We start from the raw sequence: 16,064 nt of genomic DNA, 5'->3' as shown, positions 1-16,064 counted from the left end.
ATTTATTTCCGTTTCGTCGTTCCTTTCTTGATTTCAAATTCAACCACTGCAGATGATTTCTTCTATGCTTTCTTTGGCTTCATTGTCTGTTGGCTTTTTATCGTTGTGATTAACAAGATTCGAGCCCCTCGGTTTCCCTTCTTCTCTGGCATATATATAATCATGACCCTATAAAGCTGACAGACAATGAAGCCAAGGAAAGCATCGGGGAAATTAGCTGTGGTGGAAACTGAAATGTAGAAGAAAAGGAAAATGAAAGTGAACGAAAACGAAACCCCTGACGAAGGAAACTGTTGGGAAGTAAAGCAACAATGACCGAGAAGTTGGGAAAATCATGTTCACTCATTTATTGTCTGGCCTGTTGAACAAACCTACTGCGTACGTGCGTGCGCTTATCAGCCCCCCCCCCCTTCTATTGAAGGGAGACTTTAATGCAGCTTCGCTGTAAACGGTATTTACTGGCAGACACTACTTGCTCGTGTGGGAGCTATGCCGACAACGTGATCTGTTATGGCACCACATTGTGCACTTTTTGGTTTGCGTAAATTATTCAGTGTAAAATAATTTAAGAAAATAATGTAGCATAACTGGAGAGTAATGGGAAGTACTAGTACATTGCTTGAAAATGTCTAAAAAAAAAGACCCCCCCCCCCCCCCCACTCCTCCCTTTGTTGCAGTAGAATAAACATAGAAGAAAAAGTGACCACAAATAGTTTGCTTTACCAAGAGCCAATGTTAAAATGCGTTATACATCATGTGTGATGTGCGAATTTTCATCCTCGGACTACTAAAATATTTTGGCGAGTAAAGATACATGATGTGACGCCTGCACTATGCACTCCAGGGACAGAATGACCTTGTAAGAAGTGAGGAATAAGCTAACTTAACACGACTTGAGCTGTAATCTAGCAGAGCAAGTATGCGGATCCTTTATTTTTGCTTTGCTTCGGACTTGCTGCACAGTTGAATGCTGAGGACAGGAAAAGCTTTCTCATCATTGAAAGCCTACTGGCACGGCTTCTGTTAGCATACCGTCCTGCTCCTGTCCTGGGTTAGGGGGCTAGTGGAGCTGTGGTTGCAATAACTCGTTGCAGAAGAAAGGCCACAAAATCTTTAATAGTGCGAAGCATTTCTATGCCTTGCTGGAGCCAAGGTCAGGTGCAAGGATGTGTCAAATTTGTCTTCAAAAGTAGGCTTACAGTAGAGCTAGTGCAAATAAACACCAGAAATAGTACAAAATAAAGCGGCCCGATTGACTAGTACCAGACATAATGCAAACAAATGCTAGATATATAGTGTAAGTTAAGGTGGCCCACAGTGGCAGGCATGTGAGCTTCAACAACACCAACGTGCCGTCGCTGCCATGCTGTCATTTTGTTGTCATTTCATTGCCTTCAGTGACATTGTGACCATTCTTTCGATGTCATGCCATCGTCATCTTTGCACAGTTTTAAACCGTTGTTGTCAATGTGCTGCCATATCCTCTTCATACTGTTGTCATTATTCTCATCATCGTCAAGCCGTCAGCACGAAGTCGTCATGGTGGTCGTTCCATCGTCGTCATTTTGGTGTAATGACTGCCCTGTCGTCAACCTATTGTCATACCTTTGTCGTCACGCTGTCGTCATGATTCTACCTGTCATCTCCTTGTCATCATGCCACCATAGACACTTCGTCATACCATTGTAATCTTTTTAACATTCTCATCCCATCCGCATACCATCGCTGTCAAGCCATTGTCATCATGCAGTCATCGTCATACCATGGTCGTCACGTTGCCATCATCATCGCCAATTACCCCTGTCTTGTGCGACCTGATTCCAACTTGCGCCTGCAAATTTTCTAACTTCATCACACCACCTAGTTTTCTGCCGTCCTCAACTACGCTTCGCTCCTCTTGGTATCCATTCTGTAACCCTAATGGTCCACCAGGTTATCCATCCCACGCATTGCATGGCCTGCCCAGCTCCATTTTTTTCTCTTAATGTCAATTAGAATATTGCCTATCCCCTTTGCTCTCTGATCTACACTGCTTTCTTCCCGTCTCTTAACGTTAGGCCTAAGATTTTTCGTTCCATCGCTCTTTGTGCGGTCCTTGACTTGTTCTCAAGCTTCTTTGTTAACCTCCAAGTTTCTGCCCCATATGTCATGTAGTCGTCGTCAAATCATCGTCGTACCATCGTCCCCACTCTGCACTCATTTGCATCATCTATACCTTTCATAAATGCTTCACACGACGTAGATAATCAAGGATGGTATCTGCCTTAATTTATTTATCTGTGAGAAACGATGCCAACGTGCAGTGCACTTAAGAACATTAAATGAGTACTGACACACACTTTTAAAGCGGTAGAAACTATTACCTCACGCATCTTGCACGTGAAAAGTTCACGCTTAGGAGGTATGAGCGTCTATAGGATATTTTAATTTGATGCTCAAGGTGTTTTGAAATGCCGAACTTTGCATCAATGTCATGAGCCCAAGCAAAATTTGCTGACATCGTGCAGCAATAAAGTCGGACATGACAATGATGTTCACACATCCCCAAAAAATCAACGGTACTGCACTTGTTTTTTATGGCTGTGTTCACATGACGCAGCTGCGGCAATCACAGGAACAAAGTGAGCTAGTGTATTATGATGTCGCGACACATTCACCTTCTAGGTACCAAGACCAGAACTGGTTTTTAGAAATAAGTTATACCAAATTATTGAGGGTGCTCTGGCACTTGCCAGCACCTTTTCTAAAGTTTAGCGCTCTTTGACTTTCACTTAACACAAAAACATGAAAAGTCAAAAATGCTTGTGGCATTGCAACCTTCACCTCGGACAGTTTTTAGACGCAAGTAGCCTAGCAGGTCATTCAACTATAATCAAGACTGACAAAAATGCTGCACACAATTTTTTTTTAGTTCTCTACTACCTTTTATTTAAGGCTTGATTATTTATTGTTGTTCAAGTTAAACTTCTTCAGCACCCTGAAAAAAAAGACGTCGCAAGATTAGCACTAGTTACAAGCATCACAGTAGTACTGGGCGTTTTCACACATTGAAATACAATTTTAACCACAGCCTCAGTTTGAATAAAACAGAAGTTCAAATTAACAAGATCCCACCGTAGTAGTCATTGAACTACAGTTAAACCTGGATATAATGAAATTGACAAATTCCCGGAAAACTTCGTTATAAAGAGGATTTCGTTATATGCAGGTTCGGCAAGAAAATTCGAAAAAGAAACGCTTACCGTATTTACTCAATTCTAACGTGCCCTCAATTGTAACGCGCACCCGTTTTCGTCAAAGCACTCATCCTTAGAATGACACACCAGGTCCTGGTTGCGTGGACGCGTGTCGTTTCGCACAAGCGCGAGGCATCGGTAACTAAGAGCGAGCGTCACGATGGCGTTATAGCGTCGTATAGTGTTACAGTAGAACCCCGCTGTTACGTTCCTGGGGGCTGCGTTTTCCCGGCTGTTACGTCGTTTTCGGCTGGTCCCGGCACAGCTCCCATAGAACGCAATGCACTGGTAACCCTGCTGTTGCGTTGCAACTATGGGACCGTTCCCGCATCATACGTTGCGAACTGCCACCCCGCACCGGCCCGAGCGGCCATTTTGACTTTTCATGTCGCTTGGCTTGGTGGCTTGACGATGGCAGTGGCCGCCCAAAGTGTCGGGGGCAACAAATATGACGTATTTTCGGTTTCCGCCATCAAAAGTATGGCCTTTGAGATCCGTATTTGCTATATAAAGATGGTGTCTATGACGCGTTGTGGCCCTAAAATTGGTTTTGGCTCATAGATATTCCGTATAAAGTCCAAGGGCGATAACGCAGTCGCCGCGCGCCGTATGCTGTATGTGCGAGTGAAAACGTGCGAGGGGAGCTGACGACCGTGTCTAAATGACGACCGCGCCTTCTTCCGTTGCGCTCGAGACACCAGCGAGGGGGGAGGAATAGCGGGGCGGCATTATACTGTACTCTGGCATCAACTGCATACTGCGCGGACCGTATCTTGAAAGCGATCTGCGTTGGGGCAGAGTCTAGCAGTGTAGGTGCGTCGGCAGCTCATAGCTTTGTGCATGCTGTGTGTTCTCGGCGCTCAGTTTGCGTTGAAGCGATACAACAGCACGAAGATCACTTCGCTCGCTTCTCCAGCGGCGCTTCCATAAGCCGCCAGCGTTTGACAGCGCGTGTCGCTCATCGAGTGTGATGTGTCACAGCGTCTGCCAGTGCGTCGGCAACATCAACTGGAAAAGGAGAGTGCCGGCTTGGAGGTCTAGGCCAGCTGCAGCAAGCGGCAGGATCAGGTATGAATGAAGGGAGGGGGAAAGGTCACGCCCGCGGCGGCAAGATCGCCGGGTCGAGGGATGCAGGCCCGCCTCGCACATGCATGCACGCACGCACACGTGTGCTCGCTTCGCATTCCGTCACGGTGGAGAAGGTGCTTCCGGTTGCTGCTCGCGCAAAAATGACAAAATTTGGGGCGAAATCTCTAGGTTGCGGGAGTGGAAAATTCATTATATCGAGGGGATCTCCCGCTGCCACTTCGTTACGTAGGTATCAAATACATGTGCTTCTATGGAGTAACGGCAGGGAATAGAAAAACTTCGTTATATCCAGGAATTCGTTATATGGAGGTTCGTTATAAGCAGGTTTAACTGTATAGCAGAAATTTTTGCCGTATTTGCAATATGACAGCAAGTTCGCTCTTGTAGCCTTAAGTGGTTGCCATAGGTATAAATGTTTCCTGCACATTTTTCGATGTTGAGAAAGATGAAGATGGTGAATAAGTTTATGAGAGTTTAAGAACTGCTGGGGACCATACTCCGTGTCATACCTAACAGGTAGCACGCAAGAGAAACTACATGAGTAGTGAAGTCGTAGAAGTCTCGCTCCGCGCATTTCGCGATGCAGTTGTCTTGAAACGCAACACTCTCTACAGAATAAATAATTCATATGTTACAACTACAACTTACCAAATTAAGGTTACATCACATCATGTATTATTAGTGCCCCTTCTTCCTACCAGTATTCAACTTGACATACTATCTTTCAGCCGTGAGCACTCTGGCCACTGGTTGTACAAACATCACTCCATTCATCAGCCTATATTTATGTCCACTGCAGGACAAAGGCCTCTCCCTGTGATCTCCAATTACCCGTCTTGCGCTAGCTGATTCTAACTTGCGCCTGCGAATTTTCTGACTTCATAACTCCACCTAGTTTTCTGCCGTTCTTGACTGCGCTTCCAATTCTCTTGGTATCCATTCTGTAACCCTAAGGGTCCAACGGTTATCCATCCTACGCATTACATGGCCTGCCCAGCTCCACTTTTTTCCGCTTAATGTCAACTATAATATCTGTTATCTCCATTTGCTCTCTGATCTACACCGCTCTCTTCCTGTGTCGTAACGTTAGGCCTAACATCTTTCGTTCCATCGCTCTTTGTGCAGTCCTTAACTTGTTCTCGAGCTTCTTTGTTAACCTACAAGTTTCTGCGCCATATGTTAGCACCGGTAGAATGCAATGATTGTAGACTTTTCTTTGATTGTACACTTCTTCTGATTGTATACTTTCAAATGCGAAGTCAACATATCCATTCCCAGCGGTGGACCTTTCTTGGACCGGCCCGGCCTTCTCTGCCGGTAGCTCTACGGCGTACGAGCAATGAAGTGTGATACGTTTTCTATGGAGCAAGGGACGGACGCCCACCGAAATCCACAGGGAAATGCAGCCCACGTATGGGGAAAGGTGTCTCGCTTTGAGAAGTGTGAGGTGGTGGTGTTGTGAGTTCGCAAAAGGCCGTGAAGACAAAACGGCAGTCCGACGGTAGTTCCACAGTCAGCTGGACGAATTATACCACAGAGGCATCTCAAATTTGGTGCTGTAATGGGACAAATGTCAGAAGCGGTGTGGGGACCATGTGTAAAAATAGTGTAAGGTACGTAGAATAGTACGTATATTTGTAATTACCTGTATGTACTTTATTTTGGTAAAAAAAATAAGGGCAAGGACTTTCTGATTCGCCCTCGTAGATAAGCCTAGCCACACGTGCCTAGCTAGAAAGCTTTCAGCAAACAGCAAATACCATCGACTATGTTGGAAAGTCCTATATCAAAGCTGCTCATGTGCCAACCTGCCCAGTTTTGTATCCTCTTAAGTGCATGCTTCACAGGTAATACAAAGGAAGGGCTCTGCTAGTGGTCTTTGAACCATTCAACGAAGTTAGCTGTACACCACTGTGATCTAAGATAAAAGCAGCCATAAATCACCTCTGCTTCTTGTGTTCTTTGGTGACCTGGAACTGTTCTTCTGCTTTAAGCTGTTCAGCAGACTTGAGCTTCCTTGAGGGAATCGCTTTGAATGCCTCATTCCAGTTCTTGGTGGCCTTCATGTCGAGAAGGATGCGGGTGATGTGGTTCAGAGCGAGAGTCTTGGAAGACGACTGGCCCCACCTGGGTGCAACACGTAGCTCGTGAACATTCACATTCTACCAGTGACAAGCTTGCCAAGTTTGAACAAAGCAGGCCCTGGCACGATTGTGTTTAACCACATTTTTTTCACAGATTTTGTAGATTGTGTTAGCCAATTACAGTCGAACCTCAATACAACGGATATAACAAATTGTCAGATATAACGAAGTAAGTTTAAAAATCGAAATTTCTTTTGTCTATATCAGTGTGCATGCTTAAAACAAATATAGAATACTATAACGATAGTATTTTCGCACAGCACATGACTTAGTTATAACAAGGCTTGATTGTACTTCATAATGCTGACTTCACAGTCCGTTATAAATGGCTTACACCACAAACTCTCGCTCACACTATCTTGAAAACTATAGGTGGAACATGGGTCACTTAAACATGCTCTAGCAATTTTGGACAACAGTCTGTTCACATACTGCACACACTTTTCCATCTCACTTACATTCCTGCTTTCATGTCTACTATTTCCAACCAGCAGATATCTATTCTCATAAAACTATCACTTCCAAATTTTGAATTTTATACACTTTGCATTTTTCACCTTTTAGGCTCTCTGAAGCAGGACCTCAGAGAGCCTGAAGCAGAGAGCCACTCTGAGGCGGGGCCTCTGAGTGGCTGAGACAGTGAAAAAATACCACTGCCTCCAATCACGTCAATGGGAGTGACGATGTGGGCTTGTTGGTTGTTCATCTTGTAAGATACAGTGAAAAAATACCACTGCCTCCGATCACGTCAATGGGAGTGACAATGTGGGCTTGTTGGTTGTTCATCTTGTAAGATACATTGAAAAAATATCACTGCCTCCGATCACGTCAATGGGAGTGACGGTGTGGGCTTGTTGGTTGTTCATCTTGTAACGAGCGAGTTGCAGTATGGACAAAGAACAAGGACACGAGAAGGCACAAAATAATACATGCACGTTTTTGAAAAGATCTACAAATGCTCTTTTCAAGCTTCACTCAAATACTCTTATTGAAATGTGCGCTAAACATACTAAATGAATCTGTGCGTTAAACACTTCGAAGAACCTTTCAGCTAGACATTACAGCAAGGCAGCACAATGCAGTGTTGGCAACTTTGTATCCAGGTAGCGGCCCAAATCACTCTATTTGTAGTCGCTGCGATGACGATGATGACTTGCTCGGAATTTTGTCTTTATTTCAGTAGGTGGCGCCCTAATCCAGTGCCCAGTGACCACTTTCTTGGAGTAACAGACACAAATATAGAAGGTGATGCTCTTTGCAAATCAGATTCACCGAAAGCAATTGCAGAGCAGGAAACACAACATAACCACGATGTTTTGGACACTGCCCGTTGTTTGTAGATGTCCTTTTAACACGCTAGGCGTTTAGGGCCCCTTGTCGCAGAAAATCCGGCGCCGGCAACCGGCATGTGATCACGGGTGGCGGAGAAAATCATCCAAACACATCGTCCACGCAGGCCCTCCACGTGGTGCAAGGTTTTGGAGAACAAAAATTGAATATCTCAAAGTGAAATCCGTCAGAAAAATGGTAAAATACGACTTTACCATTCAGCATCGGATTCACCGTCGCATTGTTTGCAAATCGGCGTCGGGTTGTAATTTGAATGTACGAGTAAACGAGTAAACCTAATTCTGCTACGAGGAAACTCAAACATTTCTACCAGACCTGCGCGCATTAGGGCAATAGCAAACAATTAATAAAATAATTAAAAAAGGTACTAGGGACTTCACATTTTAATATAAGACCACTTATATTGCCCCTGGGAAAACGTCTTTCCAGCAATGCATGTCAGTTTAAAAGTGAAGCCGACTTGAAGGGGATCAGTGTAAGCTTGGTCTTTGTAAGCTGGCTTTCCCACGTTTAGTGTTGCAGTGAATGAAGCCTACTTGCCGTGTGCGAACGATGCGATGCGATTGGGTCCCGTAACGCTATCGCGTTCTACTCATAAAAGCGAAGCTTATAAGTGTCCTCCAAGTTTTTATTGTTTTCTAAGATATTGCTTTAAGTTACCTTTTGTGAGTGCATTTATGCACCCACGTGGCTCACTAATAAGCTCTTTGGTATGCCTTTAGAAGCAGCGTTAAATGGCAGTGCCTATTAGAGCACTGCACGGGCCGATTTTTGCGGCCCGGGCTCGGCCTGGGGCCGTTTTTACATTGGACGGCCCGCCCGAGCCCGATCAAAACATTTATGGCGAGACCCGGGCCCGGCCCGGGCCCGGAAATAATCTACGTTACTCGCCCGGCCCGGCCCGCCACCCCTTTACCTTAAGCCCGAGCCCGGCCCGAGCCCGACTCGAAACCGGCCCGAACCCGGCCTGAGACCGAAAAATACATGTTTTTCAGAGTTGAGAAGCCCGAGAATAACTCGCAGAAAGCCCGAGCCCGGCCTGGGCCCGCGTCAAAAAACCCAAGCCCGGCCCGGGCCCGCGTCAAAAAGCACACGCCGTGCCCGAGCCCATGAAACAACTCCTACCCGGCGCGGCGCGGCCCGGCCCACGGGCCGGGCCCGAGCTTTCGGGTAAGCCCGAGCCCGTGCAGTGCTCTAGTGCCTATCCCCTTGGGATAATATGGAGACGAGGCACCGAACTTAGCCTAAGCCCTTCGAGGAAATTTTACGAGGGCAATTCACTAGCTACACTAAAGTCGGTAAGACTTCAGAAAGGCAAAGCTGTAGTTAAGGTGACTAAAACTCACTAAATTTAGCAACTTTCTCACTAAATTACCAACACTGCCCCAGTGGAGATGGGCTGACATAAATTAGATAACCGGGTCACAAGGTATAAAATAAATACTCACTGCAGGTACTCATCCAGAGGAAGCCTAGCAAAACTGATTCCCTGTCTCTTGGCTCGAGCCATGGAGTATGGCATCTGCGTGCCGAGGTCAACCATGGCACCTGCACAAACCGACCATTCAACGTGGTTGTGCTTTATGTACAAGCAGTAGCACGAGCTAGAACAAAATACATCTGCCGGCTGACGCCTGTCAGTGTGTTATAATAAGAAACATCAAAGCTAACATGGAAGCACATCGCAGACAGTCTCAAGTCTCACTAGGAGTAATGTGCGGTGGCTGCCATTGAAAAGACAGTGGAAAGAGAGGCACTGTTGAGTTAACTATAGTCTCCTTTTAGGAAGCCCTAAAAGAGGGCCTATAAAGTAATTCTAAGCCGGTGGCTCTACTGCCACGCTTTGTTGCTACAACGCTGGTAACTTTTTTTAGCCTATGGTGTATGACCCTCGATGAATGCCTGTATCGCAGTGGTTGTGTGCCTTGTTGGAACCAGGCTCACTGTGGTCTCCTTTGTTCTCTAGAAAGAACTAACTTGGCTTCCCATCTGTAGCATATGTTCTCTTTGTTTTCCAGTAAAAATACCTTGAACTTTCTTCATTTGTAAGTAGTATTCATTTTTCTTCTTTCAACCTGCAGCGATATTTTTCTGTTCTTACAGCCATACTCTATTCTTTGTAATGATCTGCTTTAGTATCTGTGGCCTGTCATATCAGACGCTCTTTCTTTCCCTTTTTCCTCTCTTCCATTCTTGTTCTATCCCCTCTTTCTCGAAAAGTAGGCAGGCATTGTGCCCCTTTTGGCGGCCATGTACAGCCTGCTTCGTCCCTTCGTTCCCTCTCTGTCCATTGTATGCAAGTTTTCAAACCAAGTAATAATAATAACAATGAAAATAATGAAGAACCAACGCAAATTTTGAAATCTATGTGAAGCAGTTAATCAAATGCTATAAATCTGCCCATTTCATTCGTGCGTCCTTGGTGTGAAGGAAAATGTGACACACGTGGTGATCATCTCAAAGAGTTAGTTGGTGTTGTTGCGACTGCAGCCTAATGTTTGAAGTATTGGGCTGCTGTGCTGGGGGACCGATGTTGAATTCCACCAACATGTATAGTGTTAAATAAATAATAAATAAATTCTTAAATGTTTCTCAACTCAAACCAGAACAACACCAGAAAGCAGACAGTGATGCCAGTCATCAACAACGGCAAAGCCCCCAATAATGATTATAATAGGTGCAATGGTGCAAAGAATAGAAAGACAAGCAAGGACATAAGGGCACACAAAATGTGCACCAGCACCAACTTGCAGCTGAGTTTATTCCGCAAGGGGGATATACAGATGTTGTACAAAATCTACTTAACACATAGTTTCCTTAGCATACTACAAGTGCCACAGAAGATTGATTTTAGACATTCTTTTAAGAAATGAAATGGACATTTAGCAAGCCATGAGTAAATGATTACATTATCAGCAATGAAACAAAGATGAGAACTGGACATTATTGGGTGGATTTTGCACATATGAGTATGACATTTTTGGAATAAACTCAGTCGAAAATTGGCACTTGTGGTGCACATTTTGTGAATCTTTATGTACGTGTTCTTTCTTTGATGCCATTGCATCTATTGTAACTATTTACATCCTAGCCCAAGCCTCAGTACTAATGCCTCACTAATGCTTGCTTGATAGCAATTCCAGAGTGATTTTTTTTTTTTTTACTTCGTCACCAGGTACTCCCTGAATGTCTGCTCACAGTAGAGTGAAATATTTTTGAAGAAATTCCACGCAGCAGGGATTGCTAAGGAACGCTATTGAAGCATGGTGAATGAATAATGCTATCCCGTACTTGGTGCGGTCAAGGCACATTTATGAATACAAAGTGATGTGAAACTGGTCGAGTTGGTGCTTACAAGAAATGTCACTTTTTTAGTGCCATACACGGCTTAAGGAACTAGAAAGAGAGGATAATAACAAAAAAGAGCACAACAAACCAGGGAACAACAAAAATGCACATCGCAAGTATAGTGCACTGCAGCTTTATTGGTCCCTTGTGTGTTGCACTACTTTTTTTTGTTATGAAATACCGACTCACAGCGCAGTATTCTGTTCTTCTAGAAAGACAGAAATAACAAGCATCCGCATTAATGCAACCGAGAATATTCAAAAAGTGATGCAGGCTTTAACAATAATACCGTATATACTTGTGTAAGAGCCGCACCTTTTCTTCAAGATTTTGACGAGGTGTAGCCCTTACACGGGAACAGGTCATTCGGTTTAATTTTTCTGGCTACGAGTGTAAAATCCACTGTAATCCTACATGATCGCCTTCTCTTGCCATCTAGTAGTGGCACATGAAAGTATGCTGCACACAGAAATTCACCGATGCGTGCGCGCAGCATCAGCACACCCGAACGCGATTGCTTCTTGGTTTAACTTTTTCCCCCAAATTTTGGGCTACTAAGTAAGGCATGTAACATTGTTGGGCTAGTCGGTTCATAGATTCTGCAAAATGTTTAAACTGCGCGAAAAAGACGGGATGGGAACAGAGACATAGACGCACACACAAAGCGCAGCCAAAGGCAGCCAAGTTGGGGATGTAGCCCTTACACGGGTTTATATGATACGTGATTTATCAATACAACCAATGTTGACACAATAAACGAAAAGCACACACAAATATACATCAACGGACCCAAATCCAGAAGGTTGCACACTTGTGCAAGTAAGTTGGGAGTTAGTGTGCATGCTTGATGTTTTTTTCGCTTTTTTATGTTTGGTGTTAAGAGATTACACAATCGTGCATACAGGCATAGGTAATCTCTTGGGTGCAGAACACTGGCTGATTGATGAAATGCTGTAACTTCCTAAAGCAACACTTGGGGGGTTCTAGATTGAATTTGACCAACTGAGGTTCTCTAAGCTGCGCCTAAAGCTTGGTCCATAGATCTAAAATTTTTTTTTTTAATTTTGCTGCCAATAGAATGCAACCGCGGTGGATGGGAACCCAATACCTGACTGTGCTCGGTATCAGAAGGCCATAGCACCAGTGAGCCAACCGTGGCAGGTAGTGGTGCAGAACAAATGCCATGGTATAGCTGAACTTTGCAAAAGTTACTGTTAATGTAAATTTAAAAACCATAATTAGGTGCCTCTTCTGCCTGTGACTGTCCTCGTTCAGTTGCGTTTACACATTCTATCGTGGATTCTAACCAACCAGCCCACTAACGTGTTTTAACCGTACCTAGGCTTATTGCTTCATAAAGTCATTAAAATTTGCTCTGTGTCATGATGTCATAATGTAAATGACACCAGTTCCCACACTTATCTCTTTATTCCCGACCTTTCATACTTGCCAAGTGTGATCCTTAAAGGGAATTTCGCTATAGCTTCCTTTATGGATGAGATATTGAAATCTGTTTGCACATTTGATATCTACATTCAATGATGCACCTGTATGCCATTTTATCAAGATAAGCTGATAATTTTTTTTAATTTTAAGGCTCTTTTTTCCCCTTAATGTGCAAGAAGAGTGTGGTAGAGGTTCTACACTATCAAAAATATGTGTCAGTACTCTTTTAAAAATGATGGCATGACCATACCTATGATGTAGATAGCATCATCACTGTAGCGAAGCGGCTGCCTTGCATCGGGTGTCAGGTAGACCAACTTTTCCTTTGGATACAAATCAAGGTAGCTGTTCTCAGTGACGGTTATGAGACAGCTCGGCTTGCCCAAGTGAGGTATGGCCTTGTATACGTGATGTCTGTACTGCTCGCCTTTCAGACCACAGAAGACCAGATTGAACGGATCTGGAGAGAGCCTGTTTACGGCAAAGGCTTCTTGCAGCTGGTCAGCAGCATTGATCACCTCGCGATTCGTCATTTCCTGCTCGTAGTCCAGGTCAAACACCAATGTTTGCCCAAACATGGCAGCATAGGCCTGCAGAGTGAAAAAGATTCACAACCACACACAGAGAGTGCAAACACACTATGACTATGTAAAAAGTCAGTAACATAGTTTACAATGTATATAAGCTGACCAGGTAACTAGGAGAACTGGTGCCTCAACCACTGTGGTTACTGCCAAAGACATTTCCAGCATTAAGCCAATAACCGCAATCATTAATTAAAACCCAACCTGACCATATAATCAACAGATGCACATACATGATAATTCATCACAGAAACTTATCCACACATGGATTGTATGTAAATTGATGCTATGCATTTCTTGCTTCTTTATAAGCACATTACAATCTGTCACCTTCATGTTCCCTTACTAACGTGTTTTTTTTTTTTTTTTTTTTTTTTTGCTGGTTCTGTGTGAAAAAGTAGAAAACTGTTTCAAAGCTCTCAACACATACAGCTAAAAACATTAGGGGGTGACTGACAATGGTCATGTGTGCACATATGAGCCAGCTAAAAATCAGTGTTTCTTAAACCAGACATCTTGGTTGTACTCATTCATATTTTTTTCTGATTTGATGAGAGTTATCCGAGAACAAACACCTTAAGTCATGGATTACTCCAGAGCCGGTCCAATTTTGTACAGTTGGTTTTCTCCTTACCATGAGCTTTGCTGAAATAATGAGACTTTCTGCTCAAAGTGGCAAATAGTCTGTATCCCTTAACTAAGTGAATGTATGGGTTTCTATACTGGACATTGAGTGCTCAAATACACGTGACACATTATACGCAGCTGCACAATCTGGTGGTCACAAGCTAGCCTAGCACTTAACACTCTGTGTTGTCTCGAGGAAAGCTTACCTTTTTCCATCCTCTGAAAATTTCCTATGGTTTGCCGTACAACTAGCTCACGAAATGTATGCAAATGTGTTTTTTGAAATGCTGAACAAGTAAAGACTGACTCTGGACCACTATAGTGCCTGCTCACAATGGCTGCACATGGGAAACCCTCCTCAGTGCCTCTATTACAAGTTTTCAACTTCCAATTAACTCGGCCATACACCCATGGGCCTTGGTTGTGCCTGTCTTGAAGCAAAGAGCTCAAAGCACCCAAATACCCCAGTTTCACAAACAGAGCGAACTAACTACAGGAGCAAGGTTGGTTGGTCAATCCTAAGTGGTATGGTACAACCTACTACAGGAGATAAGTCATAAATTAGGCGGTTGTTGAAACAAAACTAAAAAAATAAAATAAATAAAAATTGCATATCGAAGAGGGCTTCCACCGGACGTCTAATTTCGGATATCCTACCGCAGACGTCCCAAGAATATTGCATGTGGACCTTTTTCAGCTTGCATATGAAAGGGATATTAAAAGTACATTTATTAATAAACATAATAAAGAAGCTTAGTTCCCCATTAGTTCCCCAAACTCTGTTAGGAATTTTCAGAAATATAATACAAAGATTCCGTAATATTGTTAGTTATGCTGAGAAAAAGAAATTGGAATATTAGCATGGTGGTCTCTCTGTCTCACTTATAAAATTAAATGGAGCATCACATACGTTCCTGTCGGAGAAACATAGTGTCGACGCACTATGTTTCTCAAGCATGTTGGTTGGCTGGTTTGCCTTTAATAACGTACGTGTAGCAAGAGCTATTTCTAGCACAACTTTTTCGTTATCGGCGGCGAGTAGGAATAAACCATAGCTCAGCAGAAGAATGTCACGCGCCCCTACCTGTCTGTAGTTCTGAAACCTGTGAATCGATTGGTCCCGGATGAAAAGAAAAATTGTGTTCTCGATGCCGTACTGGATGTGGTTAATCGAGCCGTCCTCAACGGCCTTCTTCAACTTCTCTTCCTTGGCCGCGAGCCGCTCTTGTCTGCGTTGTTCCTTGCGTCGCTTCAAGGCGCGCGCTGCCATCTCGGTCTTGAACAGGTAGTTGAAGTACTTTGTCCTTTGTATGGGAGAACCGATACCGAGCAGTTTCTCCATGTCCTCAACGCTCAACACAGAAGGCACGCGTCCCACAGTGTCGCGACAGCTCACGTACTCGAGTAGGACAAGGTGAATCCGTCGTCTCGTCTCATCGCTCGTTATGAGCTCCTTGAAATCGTCCACCGTCATTTCGGTGTGTTGAACAGGGCAGTACGTTTGTCGTGTTCCTCATTCTTAGCGTCCGTTGCTTTCGAAACGTCTGCTGCGGTGGAAAACGATCGCAGCAAGAACGGCGCTACACTGTTGTTCACACTGGAGGGCCCTCGAGGGCTCGGTAAACACTGTCCGAAGCGCGTAGTACCGACTCCCCAGGCGGGTGCGCAGCACCGGGTGAAAAGCACGGGAATCCTTGAAAGGAATTTAGCCATGATTCCTGACTGTTGTGTGCCAAGATCTTCGCGTCCTTTTCCAAAGCAACTTCCGAGACTTGCGATGGCGCTGCTCGGTTGCACTTCACTTTACACAGATCACGCCGTTTTCAAAATGAGCGAAAAGAACACAAACATGATCCGCGAGTTCTTCTATGACGGACAGCTATCGGATGTCTGGCAGATAAATAGTAAGGTATACCACATTTGTAACTCTCATAAACTAATCACACTCGTATGTGATGCCAAGCAAGGCAATACAATTACACTGTAGCAGAAGCACATGCTGACCGTGTTATTTTGGATTTGGCTCCGGCTTGGGTTGGCGTGTTCGCAACAATTTCCTTTCACTTACGATTGTTTACAACAAGCCGCACGTACGTAAAAGATCGTGCACGTTTAGGGTTTATATTACTCGAGATTAAATGTAAAGTCATTTGTTTTACGTACGTTTCCAAACGCATTTTACAAAACTACAAAATTTTTCACGATGCTCCCAACGCCGTGACACCAATTCGAAAAATTCG

The 16,064-nt window shown here is 44.1% G+C and overlaps 1 protein-coding gene across 1 annotated transcript; it reads right to left on the bottom strand.

Annotated features, from left to right (window-relative positions):
* Positions 1–2,268: 2,268 nt before the first annotated feature.
* Positions 2,269–15,853, bottom strand: LOC119431208 (mitochondrial ribonuclease P protein 1 homolog). The gene is made up of 5 exons (XM_037698676.2): positions 14,909–15,853; positions 12,864–13,203; positions 9,268–9,367; positions 6,270–6,452; positions 2,269–2,977 (listed from the first exon to the last, which is right to left on the bottom strand). Exons 1-5 carry the CDS (start codon positions 15,296–15,298, stop codon positions 2,941–2,943), a joined length of 1,050 nt encoding a protein of 349 aa, XP_037554604.1. The 5' UTR covers positions 15,299–15,853; the 3' UTR covers positions 2,269–2,940.
* Positions 15,854–16,064: the final 211 nt, after the last annotated feature.

The sequence above is a fragment of the Dermacentor silvarum genome, chromosome 10 (assembly GCF_013339745.2).
Source record: "Dermacentor silvarum isolate Dsil-2018 chromosome 10, BIME_Dsil_1.4, whole genome shotgun sequence".
Classification (NCBI taxonomy): domain Eukaryota; kingdom Metazoa; phylum Arthropoda; class Arachnida; order Ixodida; family Ixodidae; genus Dermacentor; species Dermacentor silvarum.
The sequence above is the reverse complement of the archived record's forward strand: the minus strand, read 5'-3'. Positions and strand labels throughout refer to the sequence as shown.